Below are 22,464 nucleotides of genomic sequence, written 5' to 3'. Positions count from 1 at the left end.
TGAATGTGAGACTACATGTGTATTTCCCAGTACTCGGTTGTGGATGGAAGAGTATCTGCTGTGTAAAACATATGCTGGAATAGTTGGTGGTTCATTCCACTGTGGTCCCTGATAAATAAGGGACTAAGCCGAAGGAAAATGAATGAATGAAAACAAATTATTTGTGATGCCCAACCCTTATAAAAAAAAAGCCAGCATATTTACACCTGACACAATGAGCAATTATCAGGATGAACTATATGTGAACATTTAATGACAAAACACAATGATCCCGAATGATTTTACTCTATGGATGTTGAGCACATTTTCATAGCCCCAAGCATAAACAAAACCTGTGGTTGGTTCTTGACTAATGAAAGCTTCAATAGACCTTCTACAATCAGCCTGGCTAAGCAGTACTACTGTCAAATACACTGAAAACCATAGCATAACATACACTGATTGAGAAAAATCAAACATACAAAATGTCGTCACAATGCAGCTTTATTGGAGAAACAGTGGATGGGACTTGACTTTTCACGTTTGGGCTGGGGCTTTGCATTCATCAAGACTGCACTGACTTGATTTTTCCCAGAGTTTAGGAGGATTCAGTATCATCTGCATCAGAGATAACTGATGTCTCTGTTGGAAAAATGAGGGAAGTCACATGCTGGCGTAGTTGACCGATCACATGCCAAACGCAAGTACTGCACAAATAAGTTCACTTCAAATCAGATAGTGAAAACGATGGCTCACATACCTGTAATGATTTCTTTGACCTTTATTTGACCCGCTGTTGGAGAAATAAATAAGACAAAGTCATAAACAGAGAAAAAAAATGGACAAAATATGACGACGTGCATAAACATTCATAAACCTGAAGCAGTTTTTTTGTCCTACACTGGCCTTGCATGCTAGCAGGAAACTTGCCTGTTAGGATGTATCTAGTTTGTGTGTCCTTTGGGGCAGGGCTATGGGGGGAGTCCTGGGGAGTGCTGGTGTGGGGCAAAGCCCTCCCTACATGGATGGAAAAGTGCAGATGAGAAAGGGCCCCCCCTTCCCCATGCCCCAGGACTTTTCTTTTCAATAAAAAGGCCTATTATCAAAACTCTAGTTCATCCTCTCATGCTACATGCATTAATACATGCAAATAACACAATGTTTTCTTCATAAAACCACAAATGTCCACTTTTGCTGTACTAGTGAAAGCCAGAAGTCAACAAGTGCATGACTTCATCTTGTGTGGGGAAAGGGAAAATGGAATGATGATCCTAACCACTTTGTTATGTAAATTATCTTTTTATAGATTTAGGATTTTTCAAAAGGATATTTCAACAACAAAAAAAACCCACCATTTGTTTACCTTAAAAATGTTTTTAGAAACACCTCATGACTTTCTTTCTTCTGTGGAAAACATAAGTTACAAATTGAAGAATTTCTTCACCTATTTCAGTATAACTAAAGTAAATAAGGGCTGGGACTCTCAGGCTGAAAATTTCAGCCATGAATATACACTCACCGGCCACTTTATTAGGCACACCTTACTAGTACCGTGTTGGATGTGTCACGGAGGGTTCTCTCCCCAAAGGGGTCTAAGAAAACGTTTATTATTATGGACTTTTTAGATACAAACGCGTACTATTTTAAGGTACCAGCTTTAGTACAATTTGTGTAGAATAACAGACATGCACAATATTCAACTTTTTTTTTTTTTAAAGGAATAATCATTCATTATTCATAATTATTCATTGCTGATCATGATTTCGAGGATTGATAGATCAGTCCTTCACAAACTTGTTTGAAGATCATCCTAGATCATCTTAGATCATTTAAGCAAGGTACGAAGAATGGACCCTGGTGATATTGCTTTTTTAATTTCCTTTTTTTAAACTAATAAACAATATGCCATTTATTGCAATAGTTAAATATAATTATGTTTGTTTGAGGTGTGTTTCACAACGCAAATAGTTTTATCATATAGGACAACTATATTTCACTAAAAAGTGTAAATTGGTTGTTTTTGCGTTATTTGCTTCAGAACTGCTGTAATCCATAGATTTGTGCCATAGATTCAACAAGGTACTGGAAATATTTTTTTGAGATTTTGGTCCATATTGACATGATATCTGCAGTTGCTGCAGATTTGTCAGCGGTACATCTATGATGCAAATCTCCCATTCCACCACATCCCAAAGGTGCTCTATTGGATTGAGATCTGGTGACTGTGGAGGCCATACACGCTTTATGACATGGTGTGTTATCCTGCTGGAAGTAGCCATCAGAATAATTGTATACTGTGGTCATAAAGGCATGTACATGGTCAGCAACAATACTCAGGTAGGCTGTGGCGTTGACACAATGCTCAATTGGTACTAATGAGCCCAAAGTGTGCCAAGAAAATATCCCCTACAACATTACACCACCAGCAGCCTGAACCGTTGATACAAGGCTGGATGGACCCATGGTTTCATGTTGTTTGTGCCAAACTCCAACCCTACCATCTGAACGTCGCAACCAGATCAATAAGGCAACGTTTTTCCAATATTCTATTGTCCAATTTTGGTGAGCCTTGGTGAATTGTAGACTCAGTTTCCAGCTCTTAGCTGACAGGAGTGGCAGCCGGTGTGGTCTTCTTCTGCTGTAGTTCATCTGCCTCAAGGTTTGATGTGTTGTGTGTTCAGAGATGCTCTTCTGCATACCTCAGTTGTAACGAGTGGTTATTTGAGTTACTGTTGCCTTTCTATCAGCTCAAACAAGTCTGGCCATTCTCCTCTGACCTCTGGCATCAACAAGATATTTGCCTCCACAGAACTGCCGCTCACTGGACATTTTCTCTTTTTCGGACCATTCTCTGTAAACCCTAAAGATGGTTGTGCGTGAAAATCCTAATAGATCAGCAGTTTCTGAAATACTCAGACCAGCCCATCTGGCACCATCCATGCCACTTTCAAAGTCACTTAAATCAGCTTTTTTCCCCATTCTGATGCTTGCTTTGAACTGCAGCAGGCTGATTAGAAAATTGCGTTAATGAGCAGTTTGACAGGTGTACCTAATAAAGTGACCGATGGGTGTATCTTTTAAATAATTTTTTTAATGTATCAGATCCATTTCAACAATTTAAAATGTCCACATATCAGACTAAACCAAGTCTGACTGAATGAGATTATCAGTGAATCATTATCAGTGATATTGACGTAAATTTGACTCGTTTCATCACACAAAAGGTTTCCGTTTCTGGTATACAGAAGAAAGAGCATCATACAGGTTTGGAATGACATAGGAGTATGTAAATGATGAGAGAAATGTGAAGTTTGCTCATCTACTTCTCTGCTATCTTAGTTAATAGGGACTTCTTCCTCTGTCGTCTTCATCACAAAATGAACACTCATACCTGTACTAGAAAGCACCACTGGTTTGAACTGTCATGTAAATGCACATTTAGAAATATAAAACAGTTTTGTGTTTAACAGTTACCAAGCAAACACTCAATAAGATAAAACCGTCTAACCACAGAAGCTTTCCCTGGTTGTCAGGAATCTCCCTTTTGTCTGTCCCTGACACACTTGCTGTTTTGCTTTCTCGCAGTTGTTAAACTGCCACCAGCTTTTGGTTTTCTGGCAGTCAAAGAAAAAGAAACATACAAAAGTGGTTCTCACCTGAAAAAGTGTAGGATGTCTCTGTAAACTCGGGCATCCTGAAAGTCATAAAGTAAAACTGAAAAGAATGTTGCAAACAATGCAAATCTAATAACAATTATTTTATTTTCATCACCCCAACTTGTTTAAATGTAGTCAAAATTGACATTTCTGTCAACTTTAGTCAGCTGTAGCTTTTAGCGGTTTTCTGCTGTGTAGTGATAACACTTTCCTACTAATTATAAACTGTAAGGATTTTCACACTAGGTAGTTCTAGAAACTAGCAACCAGAAACAGAACCGATTTCACCCAGATAATTTTTTCTGATTGCCTTCACTCCATTTTTAGAAACTTTGAAGTGATGTATGCTGGTAGGTATGTGGTATCAAATAATGAATTCAAGAAAGTCGACAACTGGAGGATAAAGAGTGCCTTGATTAGTTTTGTGTTTTCATTGTGTTTTGGACAAATAAAGATAATACTAAGCAAAAATTAGCTTTGACAACCTGTAATGCTACATATTATTGAGGCTGAGATAATTGTGCTGGATTAGACCCAGCTCTGAAGTAGGAGCTATTTAAATTCCCCCAAACCTAAAATCATTCCATGTTCCTTTGTTGTAAGCATGCCTAAAAGTGTGTACTACTACATGTAATGGTTCTACACTTTAAATAGCTGTTTTTTTTTTCAACCCAATTTGGGGTCAAATGTGGATAAAAAGCAATTGCTGGGTTAATTCTTTCAAAACACCAACTTTGTCCATAAACTTGGACATATTTATATCAACCCTAGTATAGGAACTATAAAAAAGTTGCCTTAGTGTGAAAGCATTTTGTAATACTATAATGTCTTGCCACAAACCATTACATTTAGTAAAATAAACTATTTCAAAACTGGTTTGGGCAAAATGTTAATTATGATGGAAAAATGGTGGAAAAACTTGATTTAAGGTAGACACTTTTCCTCAAACAGAAAATATTGAATTAAAATATTTTTCTGACTATGTTAACCATTTATAGGATTAAGATATTTACTTGAAGTCGTCTCCTTCCAGAAGTTTCCTGTAGGTGGAGATCTCTACATCCAGGGCGAGTTTGATGTCTAGCAGCTCCTGGTAGGCCAGGATCTGTTTGTGAAGGTCAGCTTTAGCCACCTCTATTGCTGATGTGAGGCTAGCGATCTGTGCCTGGTACTCAGCAACTCCAACACTGGACTGTGCCTGGGCTTCTGCTAAACTCTGCTCCAGACTCATGCTCTAAAAAGGTAAACACATTTGTTTTTTCTTTTTGGCTAGCTTTATATTTCTACAGAATATGTCATGGTATGTTACATTTCAGGGGTTAAAACATTTTACATCAACAAAGAATACTGTAAATATGATGATAACCATATAAGCATCCACAACAATTCACAGTGAAACTGCACTTATAGTTGGTTTTCTTAGTTTGCTTGATCCGTACGAAAAAAAGAAAATGATACATTCAGTCTTATTTCGCTTAGTGTTGATATGTCAGTTTATCTGATTAAATGTTAAGTCTCTTGAAATGTTTTGTACGATGAGTATTTTGTGACGGAACTTACTGAACATCAAGAACAATGTTTTTGCTAGGCTAATGTGATCCTTCAATGTTATTTCATAAGTTCACAAATACAACAGTGCTTAATTTCAGCCGGATCTTGCCGGTTCCTGTTTTGGAAAATGTTAGATATTTGTGTTTTTGCTTTCGGGTATTTATTTTAATGGATCCGGCATTAACTTGTGCGTGGTGAATACCTATGTGTGTGTGTGTGTGTGTGTGTGTATGAGAGAGAGAGAGAGAAAAAAAAGAGAGAGAAAACACACACACACACACATAACATGGCAGTAGTCACCATGCACAAGTTAAAGCAAAAGTCATGTTTAACTATTAGCCATCGACAATATTGTCAGCCAATCAGCTTTCTTATATTTAAAATCACTCTCATTGGTCGGTAATTGTTTCGCGTGCAGTGAGCAGTAAAAATAAATAATAGCATAGTGGCCTAGCTAAATAATATCTGTATTTTCATAATGGCAAAGAGGCAGTCACACATTTCATTTTTAAAACCACGAGTAAATCTGATAATGAACCTGATTAAAAGAGATCTTGAAAAGATGAAACTGCGTAAATGGATCAGGATAGCAGGAGACAGAAGCAAATTGATCTCAAGTCAGGCAGAAAACATGACAGAAGAAGTCTGTGAGCTGTGAACTGTGAACTGTGAGCTCTTCTTAAAGATTAGACTGATTTGAATAAAAAGAAACTTAAAGATTAGACTGAGTGAATCATTTAATTATTTTTTTCATTTGGAACATAATAGTGAAGTGAACTAAATTGTTTGTTCATAAATCGATTGTTCATACAATTTATGTTTGTAGCTACATGTTTTTATTATCTATTAAGGACCGTTCAGAAATGTGATGCTCTTTTTTTTTGCATTATCACCGTTTAATGAAGTCATGTTTCGGGAAAACAGAAATTGTGGATGTTGGTCACGGTAACTTTTATTTCCTGGTTTTGTTCCAGGAATTATTCGTTTACAAAATAAGCACAGACTTACATATTATAAATAGAGTAAAAATGGTGGCGCAATGGGAAGCACGTTAGCCTTACAGGAAGAAGGCCGCTGATTCGAGCCTCAGCTGGGTTAGTTGGCATATCTCTGTGAAGATTGCTTGTTCTCCCCGTGTTCGTGTAGGTTTTCTCTGGGTGCTCCAGTTTCCCCCACAGCCCACAGACATGTGGTATAAGTGAAATGGGTAGGCTAAATTGTCTGTAGTGTATGTGTGTGAATGAGTGTTTATGGATTTTTCCAAGTGATTGGTTGCAGCTGGAAGGGCATCCGCTGCATAAAAAATATGCTGGATAAGTTGGCGGTTCATTCCACTGTGGCGGTCCCAGATTAATAAAGGGGCTAAGCCAAAAATAAAATAAACGATGCATATTTTGCAAGTTGTTGGAAGAGGGTTCAGGGCTTAGAAATTTGGCCTATAGCAAGGGTAGCCTTTTTTAGGTTAAGATAAGTATATTTAGGGAAGTAGTGATAAATGGATGCTGAAAACAGCATCAGAATTTATTTCAATTCAGCTTTTTTTGTTGTTGTTGTTGTTGTTTTTTTGTTTAGACCGCATGAAGGTTAGGATGGCTTATTCAATGAATGCCTTTTCAAATAAACCACATTAGCTAAGCAATCGCACCAGAAGCCTGGCAATTGTGAACACACTGCAAGAAGATTTTTGGTTGGTTGCTTAAATGCTCAAACTCCTTAAAGCAGAGTTCATTAGTTGAATAAGAGTTAAAAGAGATTCTAATTAAGTGAGACCAGCAGGGGGTGCTAAATATGCAATTTGTGCGAGTCCTTATGATCCAGTATATTGATGGGAACTATCACCCTGATCTCACGAGAAAATGTAAGTATTTTACGTTTTGCCAGTTTAGTGACTAATTCGTATTAATTCGTACGAGTTCAGTCGTACGAAATTGTATGATTTTAAAAAGGAGGTGTGGCACCTAACCCCACCCCTAAACCCAACCGTCATTGGGGGATGAGCAAATCGTACTAAATTGTACGAATTAGATCATACAAATTCATACGAATTAGCCACTAAATCAAAAAGTTACGAATTGCCGTGAGATTGTGTTGGAATTCTATACTGTTCAGTGAGTGCCATCTTTCGGATTAGACGTTAAACCGAGGTCCTGGCTCTCTGTGCTTTGAGTGTCCAGAAAAGCACTATATAAATGTAATTGAATTGTTATATTATTATTAGTTATGTGTCATTAATTTCATAGACTCTGCTCTTCTGGTAGAATTAGAATAACTGTTATAGTTACCTTTCTGCTTAATGCCCTAGTGTTTTATTTTCATTTTGTTTTGTTCAGAATCGTCTTATATTCTTTTTACAGGACAAGATTGCAGCTTCAAAATGAGCATCCAAAAATTCACCTAACTTTTCAGCATTATTCTATCTCATCTTCTCAGACACATTTAATTTATTGTAAATGATGTCAAACACTTGAAGTGCCCAAGTTGTTTTGGGAAACTGATTCTTTTGCAGCAGCAAAACTACTTCTTGTGGCATTGGGGCTTTTAGTGTCGATATGAAACGGCTGAGATCAATAAACCACTTCCTATGTCATCTGCTTCCTGTCTCAGACAGCTGTGATTTATTCAGAAGTGTTGATTGTATGCCTGAGAATCTGCACTGAAGCATTTCACACTGCTGACAATATGGTTTCTCTCGAGACTTACAACTCTTGAGCACCATTACCATCTGAACACTGCTTAAAGTCTTCTGAACACTCATTAAATGGCAGTTCATTTAAGTATCACACATTAATCTCTTAATTCATTTCATAAGGCCAACACTTACTGCAGCTGCAAGCCCTTGAAGCTCTAAACTCAGTGTCTGCAGCTCTTTCCTGGCTGATGTGATCTCTGCTTTAGTCAACGACACAGCCTCTGTGTTTTTGGCCGTGACCGTCTGCATCTCATCCATCTGCAGTCATAAGTAGACAGTATAGGATCTGTTAGTTTGGAATGCAGGAATTATTAAAGTGTTTAGACACTGAGTGTTTCATGTTTGCAGACCTTGAGTTTGTAATATGCCTCTGCCTCCTCTCTGTTTTGCTGTACAGTTTTCTCATATTCCATTCGCATCTTGTTGAGTGCTGTAGCAATGTCAAAGGACTTCCCGGTGTCTACTTCAATCATTGAAACTGAAGTGTCCATTGTTGATGTGCCCAGTTTAGACTGCAGAGATGATAGTTCCTACAGTGATAGACAAAACAAAGTCACAAAAATAAGTAAGAAAAATACAGCCACAAATATTTTTTTATGGAAGCTAAAAGGATAGTTCACTCTGTCAATATTTAGTCTTTCTCCACTTTTTAAAAACATGTTTGAGTTTCTTCAGTTGAACACAAGGGGATTTATTTTAAACAATGTTGGAAAAAACCTCCAGCCACTGACTACCGTAGTATCTTTTGTTTTTATTTAGGCTGTCAATTGCCACATTCTTTAGAATATCTTGTTTTGTGTTCAAGAGAAGAAAGAAATGCATAAATGTTTAGAACAATTTGAGGTTGAGTAAATGGTGAGGGATTTTTGGGTGAACTAAGCTAAAAAAAATCACCCTAAGCAAAAAAAAAAAAAAAAAACTCTTTTTAAAACTGAATAAATTGGCATATTAAAAGATGTCTGAAGAATTATGTGTTTAAAATATTCAAATAGAAATTTTATATTATTTTATATTAACAATATATGTGTTTAACCCTGCATGGTGTTGCCATATGAAAACATGATATTTATGTTCATTTCCCTGCCACTGTTTCTTTAAGACCAATATTCAATTTTTTTTTTGTTGGAAAGAGAGGGCCTTAGTTTAGCCCAGGGGTGCCCAACCCCCAATTAAACACACCAGAACCAACTAATCAAGCTCTTTCTATGTATACAAAAACTTCCAGGCAGTTGTGTTGAAGGAAGTTGGAGTTAAACAATACAAGACACCGGCCCTCCAGGATCAAGTTTTGGCACCCCTGGTTTAGCCAATGATGTGCTTTGGTGAAGTCACATGACTTGCAGTGCATTTCTGTGACACGATATTTGACTCAGATACACTGAGATACACAAAATAATCTGAGACATAACCTCCAGTAAGTTAAGATGACATATTCACAACTCAAAAAAGTTTTTATCAAATTAGTTTTTTATAAATCGATCAAATGTATGTGTTGCCAAATGGGATTTAATGTTAATGGGATTTGCAGTATGGATAATTTCAAATTTTAATGGCAATACTTTGGATTAGATATAAATACAGGGAACAGTGTATTAGTGAAGACCACCATGTTTTAAGTAAAAGAACAAATGGATAGAACTGGCTCTTCCTGCAGATGTAAGTTGTGATGAGATGGGTTTTACTGACCATGAGGATAATGTAGATTGGACCTTTAATAAGAGCAGTGATGGAGACAGTTCCGGTAAGATTGCTTAGAAGCAGATAAGACAGGCATAGTATAGTATATAGTATAATATATCAACATTGTTAGCTAGTAGCTACATTATTTAAATGCATCTGGAGAATTATTTATTTGTTATAATATTAACTGGAGGAAATATTTATACCTCCTTGATGTTATATGCATGATAATACAATATTATGTTTGTTTTCGATAATATTCTGCAAAAAATAATGGAATAAATAAAAACTGTTGGAATAAAAGTTGTTGGAAAGTATGTTTAAGGTGTAATTTGTAAGTTCTGTGTTAAAGCTTATAATATTGCAACACCAAGTAAATCAAAACAAACAACTAAATTATTAATTAGGAAAATTTGAAATTTCAAAGTTAGATTCAAATTTGGACGTTGTTGACATATGGCAACATATCATAAAGTACCTTACAAAATAAATCCCTTCACTTCAAGGTTAGCCTTTCTAGAAAAACAGTCAAATATTTCAAAGATCTATCATAATGCGTGCAGTAGAGAGATTTTTGTCTAATTCTGTACCTGTTCTTGTGTTTTGCTCACATAGTCCAGCTCATCTTTCAAGCTAGAGTATTTAGCATCCAGGTCAATTCTTAGATCAGAAGCCAGTTCAATGTCCTGAAAAAGGAAACAGAAAACCACAAACAACATATAGCATTTTATTTACTAAAAGTACTGATTCGATATTTATACTGTGACTAAATGTCATCCTGCTCACCTTTTTCATGGCAGCGATATCAGACTCAAGCTGAAACTTCACTCCTTGCTCAAAGTCAAGCCTTAGTGAAAATCAGAACAAAAAACTATTTGTATTTTTCAAGTGTTTCAGCTAACTTTCATTATCATATTGAAACATTTCCACAAGAATTATTGCTAAAAAAAAAGAAAACAATCAGATTTAATAATAAAAAGAAACCACTCACTTAGCCTTCAGCTCATGAGCAGTTCCCCTGACGTTGTCCAGCTCAATCTCTAGTTTGACAGTGTCGATGGTGAGAGTTTCCAGGGTGCTGCGATATTCGCTCAGCTGAGCCTCGTACTCCACCGTTGCAGCCACTGAGGATTCTGGAGACACATCTGCCCCCCCGGTTAGCTGGGACAGTTTGGCCTCCAGAGCTGCGTTCTCCTGCTGGAGCGCCCTCACTTTGGCCATGTATGTGGAAAAGCGGTCATTCAGCCCAGACAGTGTGTGCTTTTCAGCCGCTCTGGAAAGGATGGGGGCTACAGCAGCGGTTGCAGGACCAGCAGCGAATGCAGAGCTTCCACCGACTCCTCCAGCAGCAACAGCACGACCCATAGCAAATGCAGGACTGGCAACCAGTGCACCACCACCACCACCACCCAGTGCCAATCCCGCACCTGCCCCTGCACCTCCACCAAGGCCAAGTCCAAAACCTCCACCTGCACCATATCCAAGTCCTCCCCCTAAACCAAGACCTCTACCTAAACTGGCACCACCCCCCAGCCCGAGACCCAGCCTTGCTCCACCACCCGCACCGAAACCTCCATATCCACCAGACATCCTGGAGGAGGCCATTGAAATGGACAGAGACATGGTAAAGAGTTATGGGTGAGATTCTGAGCCGAGCAGAGAGTGCAGGCAGAGTGAGAGACTGATGCTCACCATTTAAATACACTTAAGGGAGGGAGGGCAGAGCAAAAAGGACACTCTGTAGAGGAAGAATGAGCTGTAACTTGTCTTAGTGTTAAGGTATGGCGTCGGTTGTCTGTTAAAACTCAAAATATTCTCACCTGCAGGCACATTATTTTTTGATTGGTCTTCAGTCTAAATGATGTGTTTGCAGTAGAGGCAGTGAACAATGTACTCCAGCAATTTTTTTTTTTCTCAAAGCTGTTACCTTACTAACTTGCTAAGATTTAGCTACTAAAATACTCACCAAGAGAATCGTGAAATGGCTTTAATTTCTTTTAAAACTTAAGAATTTATTTCCACACTGCATACGTCCTCAAATGGAAATGTTACTGTTTTCACAATTACTGTTTTCACACAGGTTTCCCGTATATAGATTAGTATGGATACTATTTAGATTTATTTAAGACAAATTGCTTTATCATTTATTGTTAAAAACAAATTGACTAATCACAGAAAGTTTATATTATAAATTATTATATCATATTTTTAATAAATGCACCAGTGCTAGTGAAATCAGTAGTTAATAGTTGAAATAAAGCTGAGAAATAAAGAAGCTACTTTTTTCATTACTTGCAAAAATATTAACATTTAAATATTCTTTATTAAATTTCAATATTAAAAAGCAAGAAATTATTGCAAAATATTATTTCGCTTGGATTACTAACATTTGTAAATAATATATTGTATTACAACATAAAAATAAAATAACATTGATGGATGAACAGGCCCATCACTAGGATTCATGTTTATGGCACCAGACATGGACAAATATAAACTGGTTAAATGTAATTCAGTTAAAGCATAAAATAAAAACATAGATATGTTTAAATATACAACTTAATGGGGTGGTCCACAACGATATCATATTTTAAACTTTAGTTTATGTGTAATGTAGAACATAAACAACATCTCTAAATGTAATACACTTTCTCTAAATGTAATACACTCAAAGTATGATGCAAACGGAGATATTAGATTTGCAGAGTTAGCTTAGCAAAGCCTACAGCGAACAAAGTTTGGGGACTACACAGGTTACACACATTCACCAAGAGCATAGACCCCGTGCAGCAAAGGGGTGTGGCCAGAGGCGCTATAATGTTATAGCAGAGAAAGCTAAAAATGCCATCGCTAAAAACACTGCTATTTCAACAGAGCTTTTTCTGTTTCTGTATTTGGGCTTCCAAAGGACACGACACAAAGAGAGAAGTGCTTACAATTTAATTTGAGTTATATTCCACTGAATTATAAATATATATATATATATAGCTAGCATTTGACAAAGGACAGCTTTAAGAATCTCTCCCAGTTCAGTGCTGGATTCGGCTAAAAACTTTTCAAAGGAGCTGCTCCAACCATAATAGACAAAGCTGTGGATTGTGAGCCATAACCTGTGAGTTTTATTTGTTTTATTTTTACTTAACTTTTATTTGTTAAAATTGATCTCTTACAAGCAGAGTTTCTAGCGTTAACAGTATGCTGTTGCAAGTACGGTGCGGGGTGTTTGGCACCACCAACAATTTAGCTACAAATTCTTATGTATTCGTCAAACCCCTGTAAACAGCCACAATTTTTAGCAGCGCTGCAGTGTCTCTCTCTGCAGCCGCTTTTCCTGGGTTTTACATCTCAAATAACAAACTCCCAAAAGATATGTCCCAAAAGATACCACATGGGAAAGCTGGGTTGCTGCCGGAAGTGGTGTTAGTAAGGCCAGCATGGGGCGCCCAACCTGCGGTCTGTGTGGGTCCTAATGCCCCAGTTTAGTGACGGGGATGCTATACTGCTCAGTGAGTGCCGTCTTTCGGATGAGACGTTAAACCAAGGTCCTGACTCTCTGTGGTCGTTAAAAATCCCAGGATGTCCTTCGAAAAGAGTAGGGGTTTAACCCCGGCATCCTGGCCAAATCTGCCCACTGGCCTCTGTACATCATGGCCTCCTAAACATCCCCATATTCAATTGGCTTCATCACTGTCTCCTCTCCACAAATCAGCTGGTGTGTGGTGTGCGGTCTGGCGCAAAATGGCTGCCGTCGCGTCATCCAGGTGGATGCTGCACATTGGTGGTGGAGGAGGAGATCCCCCCCATTGTGTAAAGTGCTTTGAGTGCCCAGAAAAGCGCTATATAAATGTAAGGAATTATTATTATTATTATTATATGTGAACGTTTTGTATTACTTACACATGCTTATTCTGAATATATGTGAAAGACACTTGTCAGATTTTATTTTAGAGAGCAGGCTGAGGCTCAGCTGTGTCCTCTTCATTTTCTGTCTGATTCAGGCACAAACTGATACGGCTACTTAGACTGACAGTATTTACAAATCACAAAAGCGTTTGCTTGTAGGTGCACAATGCTTATCCTGGTGACGTGGAGCTGATCCGCAAATCACAGCACATTGTGTTTGCTGACCAATCAGAGCCTCTCAGAGTGCAGAGGAACTCCTTTAATCCAAGAGCACTTTAAAACAGCACTCTTTTTTTTTACTCTTAAAGAAAGCATTAAGGTACTAAATCCTTTCTTCCTTCTGACTTAAGCACTAAAATTCTTTGAGCACAAACAAGTTCCTTTGTATAATTAGCACTAACGTTTGTATTGCCTCTTTTTGTTGAATCGCTAAATGTCTACTTAATTGTAAGTCGCTTAGGAGAAAAGCATCTGCTAAATGACTAAATCTAAATGTGCATTAGTGATATACGTGTTGTTTGCATGTATATTTTATTTGATTTAATCAGATTACATGGGCACTTTGGGATGGTCACTATTCCTTTTAGAGCCAGATGGTATGAAATAACAGGTATGCTAAGCCATCTTGAACAAATTGTTTGAGATTCTTTTTAAAAAGCTTCATTAGTTATTGTAAAGAAAACATGAGACAAATGGAAACAATGTGCTCTAAAATCAGCTCAAATTATCATGAACTTTAAAATCCTTTAGCGCGATGAAATCATAGCCTGAAGCTAAATAATAACATGTGCCCAACATAATCTTCAGCTCCACCTTAATGTGGATAAGTCTATCATCACTGAACTCTTGCATAACGGTCAGTGCGTGGTATCATATTAATAAAAGCTGGAATCTGACAGACTTCTGCTTGGTCTTGAAAGACTCAAGGGCAGACTCTACCGATGACTGGTTTGTGCCTGTCCTAATGGCAGCTGAAGCATATCATAACTCATTTCACAAACTCAAGATGAGCCCATGGCATAATTTCACTTAACAGTGTAATCTGGAATATTTTTTAAATAATTGGTAATAAAATATTGACAACTTTTAAAAAGGATACATTTAATCTTTTTTTAATCAAAAAATTTAATCTTTTTTAAAAAAATGTACTCTATTTTACTTATGTACTCAATGTTTGCATATATTCCATGGTAAAATATGCTATGATGTACATGTATGTCATTACACAATATTTTAATATGTTTTAAAAGCAAAAAGAATATTAACTTTATTTATAAAATCCCCTTAGCAATAAATTATGCAGAAAGGGAAGGGAAAACCCTCCAAAGAGGAATTGTTTTTGCTTCAGTGGAAAAATATGACTGTATTTTGAATGCCTGAACATTCTGACGTGCACTTTGTACTTCTCCTTGCATTATTTAAAGCAGGAAGAGGTTTTATTATTAGTATTTTATATTTTGGTTGTTTTGGTGCTTGATTAATAGGTTAGGTTTGTCCACTTTTATTTACATATACTGTATAGCAGTGCATTGATTTATAATGCAAAAATAACCAGAAGAATTCTGTGGCAAACATTGACAAAAAGTACATCAAAATTTATGCGGTGTAATCTAATGATTCAAAAGACCCCCTTTGTGCAAGATATTCAAAGGTTTTCTGCTCTGAGTTTAAATACGAAACCAAAATTGAATCTGGGTTACATACTAAAAGTTCTGTTTCTTTTTTTTTTCATTTGTTTTCAGTTTCAGACTGTAGGTCCTGAAAGCACCTAAATTTACATACTGTAGCTTAAAATGGCTTTCAAACACTCACAAAAAAAGTCTGGGAGATAGAAATACAGTGTCTCTTGTGTAATGTTGCAGCTGTAGGTCTGATCTTGACCTTAGGCTCTTCAATATTCACTGACAGGCAGTAATGAATCAGCCAGATTTCTCTAGGCCCCACAGCACCAGTTTCTGCTGAGGTTAACAGATAAACAGGATAAGGACTGTCAAATTATAACACCTTCATAACTGCACAAAAATGAATAATTCTATCTCGTTGCTGCCTCTAGTAGCATTTTGCATATTAAATCGCCCTGATTTTGTCATGTTTAATATGAATATAATATGACAGCTTTATAAAGAATTTAAAGGATTAATTCACACAAAAATAAAAATTCTGTTATTAATTACTGTTGTTCCAATCTCCTCACACATTCAATCCTCTTCAGAACACAAATGAATATACACTCACTGGCCACTTTATTAGGTACACCTTATTAGTACCAAGTTGGACCCCCTTTTGCCTTAATCCTTCATCGCATAGATTCAACAATTCACGGGAAATATTTCTCAGAGATTTTGGTCAATATTGACATGATAGCATCACGCAGTTGCTGCAAATTTTGTCGGCTGCACATTCATGATGCAAATCTTCCATTCCACCGCATCTCAAAGGTGCTCTATTGGATTGAAACTGCGACTGTGGGGATTTGATGACTATAGAGGCCATTTGAGTACAGTATACTCATTGTCCTGTTTAAAGAGCCATACTGAGGTGATTCGCACTTAATGACATGGTGCGTTAGGCTGCTGTAGCCATCAGAATATGGGTACACCGTGGTCATAAAGTGATGGCCATGATTAGCAACAATACTCAGGTAGGCTGTGGTGTTGACACAATGCTCAATTGGTACTAATGGACTCAAAGTGTGCCAAGAAAATATCCCCCACACCATAACACCACCACCACCACCAACCTGAATCGTTGATACAAGGCAGGATGGATCCATGCTTTCATGTTGTTGATGCCAAATTCTGACCCTACCATCTGAATTTCACAGCAGAATTTGAAAGGCAATGTTTTTTCCAATCTTCTATTGTCCAAAATTGAGCCTGTCCGAATTGTAACCTCAGTTCTCTGTTCTTAGCTGATAGGAGTGGCACCTGGTGTGGTCTCCTGCTGCTGTAGCCCAACGTTTGATGTGTTGTGCATTCAGAGTTGCTCTTCTGCATACCTCAGTTGTAACAAGTAGTCATTTGAGTTACTGTTGCCTTTCTATCAGCTCAAACCAGTCTGGCCATTCTCCTCTGACCTCTGGCATCAGCAAGGCATTTGCGCTCACAGAACTGCTGCTCTCTTTTTCGGACCATTCTCTGTAAACCCTAGAGATGGTTGTGTATGAAAGTCCTAGTAGATCTGCTGTTTCTGAAATACTCAGACCAACTCATCTTTCACCAACAACCATGCCACATTCAAAATCACTTAAATCACCTTTCTTCCTCATTCTAATACTCGGTTTGAACTGCAGCAGATCGTCTTGACCATGTCTACATGCCTAAATGCATTGAGTTGCTGCCATGTAATTGGCTGATTAGAAATTTGCGTTAAAGAGCAATAGGACAGGTGTACCTAATAAAGTGGCCGGTGAGTGTATTTGAGATTAAATTAAAGTGCTTTATTCAGAGTCCAAAAAAATACCCAAAAACTTCCGCAAAACAGACCATTTGCCTTAATTGGGGTTCAATCGAAATATTGTGAAGCTGCAAGAGTTCTTTGGTGCACACATAAAACAAAAATAAGTTGAACTTATTCAACAGTTACTCATCCTCATTGTCAGTATAGGGTGCGTTCATAACCACCACTGTGTGCTGATGTATATGCAATTTTAACAATTTTTTCTTAATGTACACACAAAAGTATTCTTTTTAAAAGCTTAATAATATTCTGATTGATCCACTGAAGGCATGGTCTCTTTTGAAGATATTTTTTGTACATTAGATTTTCTGAATGAGTCAGGAACTTTGCTGTCTATGAAGGGTGAGGGAGCTGTCAGATTTCACCTAAAATATCTTCATTTGTGTTCAGTAGACAAATGAAGGTTCCAGGGGTTGGGAATGATATATGGGTGAGTAATTAATAACATATGTTTCATTTTTTAGTGAATTAACATTTTAATATTGCAAAACAGACAGATAAAGCATCCTTAGCAGTAATTGCCTATACAGTAGGGTGAAAATGACAACACTTTAGCCTCTTCACATATACAGTGTTAGGCTCTTCAGAAATACAGTATTTTTTTTCTGCTTAACATCCCTTTATTTAAGTTGTTTATACATGGCCGCTAACTCTAGCACATTCATTGTGAGACACAAATGTTCTCACACCTTCATGCCATGCGTCAGTTTCTCATGCAGTGAAAACAAAGTTGTGAAGCAAAAGCAGACACGAACAATTGTGCCCACAGACAGTTTCAGACCAGACACGTGCCGCCTTGAGAGTTTAACAGTTGTACATGTGTTTTTGGCAGTTTAAATACTGAAATAGCTTTAAACCAAGCACAACTCAGGTCCTTATTTGAATGCTCTGTTAACATGCATAAAAGCCGGTTCACAGTATACAAAAATAAATTTGAGTAATCTTTCAAATCTTATGAATAGACCAAGTGACCAAAAAACATGCAATCATGAGTGTTCTATTGATGAATAGTCTGTTAGGATAGAACTATATTTGGCCACATTACTGCTACTTGAAAATCTAGAATCTGAGAGTTCAAAAAGTTTAACTACGAAGAAAATCACCTTTAAATTTGTCTTAATGAATTGTAGAGCAATGCATATACTAATCAAAAACTTTTTGTAGTTTTGAAAGTTTTGATAGTAGCAAATTTACAAAAAATATTTTCACGGAACATAATATTTACATATTAGTCTAAAGATTTTTGTCATGAAAAGTTTAAATGAATATTTCTGACCCTATTAATTAATTATATTATAGTCATTATAATTATAATCATGAAAAAATACCAGTGCAACGTAAGGCTGGTTTTGTCAGGGTCACAAATACATACTAGATGTTAGCTTGTCAGATATCTTCAGAAGCATATTCAATAATGTATAAAGGAAATAACAGTTGCGTGCGCCTCTGATTAAATCTGTGAATTCTGGCTTAAAGTGACAACAGCCTAATGCAATGGTTCTCAAAGTGGGGGTCGGGACCCCCCGAGGGGTCGCGGGACAATGAAGGGGGGTTGCCTGGTGATCTCCAAAAATCTAATTATTTTTATTAAACCATAAGAATTACCATATTTTATATATGGTATTGTATATATCATATATAGTTACTATAGTAGCTTATAGTTACTACATTTATTGGATTGCAACCCCTGGGGTAATTACATTGTATTAAAGACACAGTAATAGTGTCAGATGCAGCAGATTTCATAGCACCTGGTTAAACTTTGTGGCCCATTTACAGCTCTCATACATTAAAAAAAATTAAAAGAAGAATAGACTTGGGTCCATTGGTGTGTGTGCGCCATTGCATGCAAGGTTTCTGTATTTATAACCACCTCAGAGGATATTGGGGGTCGCGAGTCACTGGCATTGTCATTTTGGGGGTCGCGGCTTGAAAAGTTTGGGAACCCCTGGCCTAATACATCTGTAAACCAAACAACAAAAAGGCCATTTGAGAATCACATGCTGCTCTTAGGTCTAAACACCTTTGTAAATCTTTTAAGGATAAATATATATTTAATTTATTGATTGAAGATTATATGCAGTGTATTTGTGTTATTATCATTGAGATTTGACACAGCTGAATTTATTTACTTTTAGGCCTACTTGACCTATATTTCAATTTACTTATCTGTGATGAAGCCAATTAACATTTTTGGAGGGCAAGTAATAATCTACAGCAGCAGAAAAACATCCTCATGGCCAGAATTTTTCCCACACTAGTCAAAATGAATCTATCTGGCTTTATGAAGCTGAACTTTTTCTTAACAAAAGGGTGGCCTCATGGGATGGACATGTGTCCTTTGGAATTTCCTCATCAGAAGTAGTAAATCATTTGTATTTATGGTATTTTGCTGCTTTATTAAAAACTCTGAATTTAAAAACATACATATACTGTTTTAGATTGCTGTATATTCTGGAAGTAGATTATGCAGCAAAGAATATTCCTGAATGAATCAGTGTTTTGAATAGATCAGTTAAATTATTGACTCAGAGACTGTAACACAGTCAGTTGACGTCACCTACTGGTGTCAAGATGTTATCTGCAGACAGACATTGAAAAAAATCCCATGATTAATGCACTGATGAAACACCATGTGATAAAACTGTGAATAATCCCAGGGCTTTTATACTGTATTTTTGAAATTCCATTGTCGAGAGAACTGGTTGCATATGCAACTTGCAGTGTCAACACATGGTTAAAGTACATTGACTGGATTTGATGTTTCCAATATGGTGGATGGCCCACATAAGGCATACGGTTGAAGTCAGAATTATTAGCCCCGCTTTGAATTTTTTTTCTTTTTTAAATATGTTCCAAATGATGTTCAACAGAGCAAGAAAATTTTCACAGTATGTCTGATAATATTTTTTCTTCTGGTCAAAGTTTTATTTGGTTTATTTCAGCTAGAATAAAAGCAGTTTTACATTTTTTAAACACCATTTTAAGGACAAAATATTAGTCCCTTTAAGCTACATTATTAGCTATATTAAACTATACTAAACATATATATATATATATATATATATATATATATATATATATATATATATATATATATATATATATATATATATATATTAAGGGTGGAGCCGAACCCGAATACAGAATTCGGAAAGGCACGAATAGCGTGTTTTTACGAATACTTGATTCAAACGAATACTTAAAAAAAAAATTGTATTCGGGAGCAAGAAAAACACTATATCAAAAAGCAGCGTTTCCTCATGAGACCACAGTGTATGCCCGCGTGAGTGAGTGAGTGAGAGAGAGAGAGAGAGAGAGAGAGAGAGAGAGTGAGTGAGAGAGAGAGAGAGAGAGAGAGAGACAGACACACACACGCTCAGTGCAAAACGCGCCAAAGCCCGAAACTGAAAGCGAGACATGACTTTAAGGGGCTGTTTCATATGGATTTATTAATCATTCTTACTGTTTAGTGATCGCAAACTGCTGTAGTTTATTAAAGACGCAAACCCCTTACTGCACGTCAGCTGCGCGCCTTCAGCAGACCTCCTCATTCCTGCAGCACGAGAGCTTTATGATTGTTTATGCGCGCCAAAAGTGGCGGATCTGTCCGGTAAAATATCTGACTGCGTGTCACCGCATCCCTAAGGACTGTTTGGCAAAATATTTGACTGCATGTCACTGCATAACAAACGACTGAAAGGATATAACTAGAGAACTCTCCACTGTGCTACTGGGGGAGAGCGTATGGCAAGCCGTTTTAGCATTTAAACCTTGTTCAGACTATCCATAAATATATTTAGAGATATCTCTAATTATATTTTGACTTGTCATAATTATAATTTGACTAGTCAGATTGGAAATATCTGCAAATATATTATGACTGACTAGTCATATTCCTCCATTGACTTCCATTGAAAAATATTTGCAGATATCTCTAAATAAACAAACAAACAAACTTTGTGTCTGTTTTGTGGCTGGCAGATGACAATAGCAGGGCTGTATCTTTTAGTATTATATAGAATACTTTTGTTCTGCCAGATCTCCCAGGCAGGGTTTTATTTAGATTTATTTAGTTAATATTAGTTTTTGGAATTCTGTCCATTGAAAAAAAGTTATTTCAGAGGAAGAACAGTTTTTTGAAGTATTATTTGTTTTTATTCTGTCTATTCAGTTTCAAGAACGGTGGTGGTGGGTTTCATAATATTCACAATGGGATTTTATTAGTTGTTGGTTTAACCATGGATGAGATAATGGCTTCTATGTTATTTTCTTTTCAATGACATTTCTTATCACATGTTCAAAAACAACAGCCAATATTGCATGTCTATAATTTATATAATGGGTATAATTAAACAATACTTTCACTATAACGTAAATTAGAAGTGTAATAGAAAAATTTATATATATTTATTTTTATATATTTATTTATATATATTTATATATATTTTTGCGTCATTTTGAATTTTACTCGAATACAAATACAAATACAAATACAAATACTTTTCCCCCCTCAACAAATACAAATACAAATACAAATACAAATACTTTTCCCCCCTCAACAAATACAAATACAAATACAAATACCGGCTGCTCCGCACATCCCTAATATATATATATATATATATATATATATATATATATATATATATATATATATATATATATATATATATATATATATATATATATATATATATATATATATATATATATATATGTGTGTGTGTTCAAGTCTTAAAATACCATGTAGATCAGATACTTCCCTGTAGTTTTATGCAGTGGGTCAGACACAAAATGCATATATTATGATAAATTAAACAAATAATAAACAAATAAATGAAAACCCACTTTCTCATGGGAAAAGGTTGTTCTGACTTCTCTGTTTTGATGACAGACACACAAATCTACTACCTACAAACAGGAAAATGTGGTAAAGATTACTTATCAAATGCAGAATCATCTTGTGAGGCAATTTAACTCTTTTTTTCAATAATATTTCCAACATATACTGCTCTTTGTTGCAGAAATAGTTCACCTATAAAATAAAAAAGATCTCATTTACTCGCCCTTCACTTTGATTAAAACTTGTGTGACATTCTTTATTCTGTTGAACGCAAAAGCGGGTATTTTAAAGAAAGCTAGAAACCAGTATTACTATATTAATATTACTAAAGCTGCAAACATTGTTCATAGCATCACCGTTGTGTTCAACAGAAGAAAATCACATAACATTTTTAAACATTTTTTTTTTTTGGCCAAAAAATTCATGTGAGCTTATGCAACATTTAGCATATCTCTCATAAACACACATATGAGCCCAACCACAAGCAGACAAATGCTCTGTTGGGTCATTGTGATGATAGTTCAGCCTCCCCCCCAAAAGTTATTGTCAAACATACTGAGAGAGGGTCCTGGATTGGCCCATAGAGCTTTCCTGAGAAGACCACTATGCTGAGGCAGCCAAAAACAGCCTAGCGGTGATGAACAAAGAGCATCACCAGCATCACTTTCACAATAGTACCAAAACAAAGAAGCTGATTTCCA

General features: G+C 36.4%; 1 protein-coding gene across 2 annotated transcripts; it reads right to left on the bottom strand.

Annotated features, from left to right (window-relative positions):
• Nucleotides 1-466: 466 nt before the first annotated feature.
• Nucleotides 467-11,230, bottom strand: zgc:136930. Of its 2 annotated transcripts, XM_087239788.1 has the most exons (10): nucleotides 10,547-11,225; nucleotides 10,342-10,402; nucleotides 10,146-10,241; nucleotides 8,226-8,405; nucleotides 8,008-8,133; nucleotides 4,649-4,869; nucleotides 3,636-3,673; nucleotides 910-996; nucleotides 740-772; nucleotides 468-621 (listed from the first exon to the last, which is right to left on the bottom strand). In XM_087239788.1, exons 1-10 carry the CDS (start codon nucleotides 11,176-11,178, stop codon nucleotides 578-580), a joined length of 1,518 nt encoding a protein of 505 aa, XP_087095914.1. In that variant the 5' UTR covers nucleotides 11,179-11,225; the 3' UTR covers nucleotides 468-577. The 2 variants fall into 2 exon arrangements, with proteins under 2 accessions (NP_001034908.1, XP_087095914.1); NM_001039819.2 differs by lacking the exon at nucleotides 910-996 and having other exon boundaries at nucleotides 467-621; nucleotides 10,547-11,230.
• Between the last annotated feature and the right edge of the window lie 11,234 nt (nucleotides 11,231-22,464).

This window comes from Danio rerio, chromosome 2, assembly GCF_052040795.2.
Source record: "Danio rerio strain M-AB ecotype USA chromosome 2, GRCz13ab, whole genome shotgun sequence".
Classification (NCBI taxonomy): domain Eukaryota; kingdom Metazoa; phylum Chordata; class Actinopteri; order Cypriniformes; family Danionidae; genus Danio; species Danio rerio.
The sequence above is the reverse complement of the archived record's forward strand: the minus strand, read 5'-3'. Positions and strand labels throughout refer to the sequence as shown.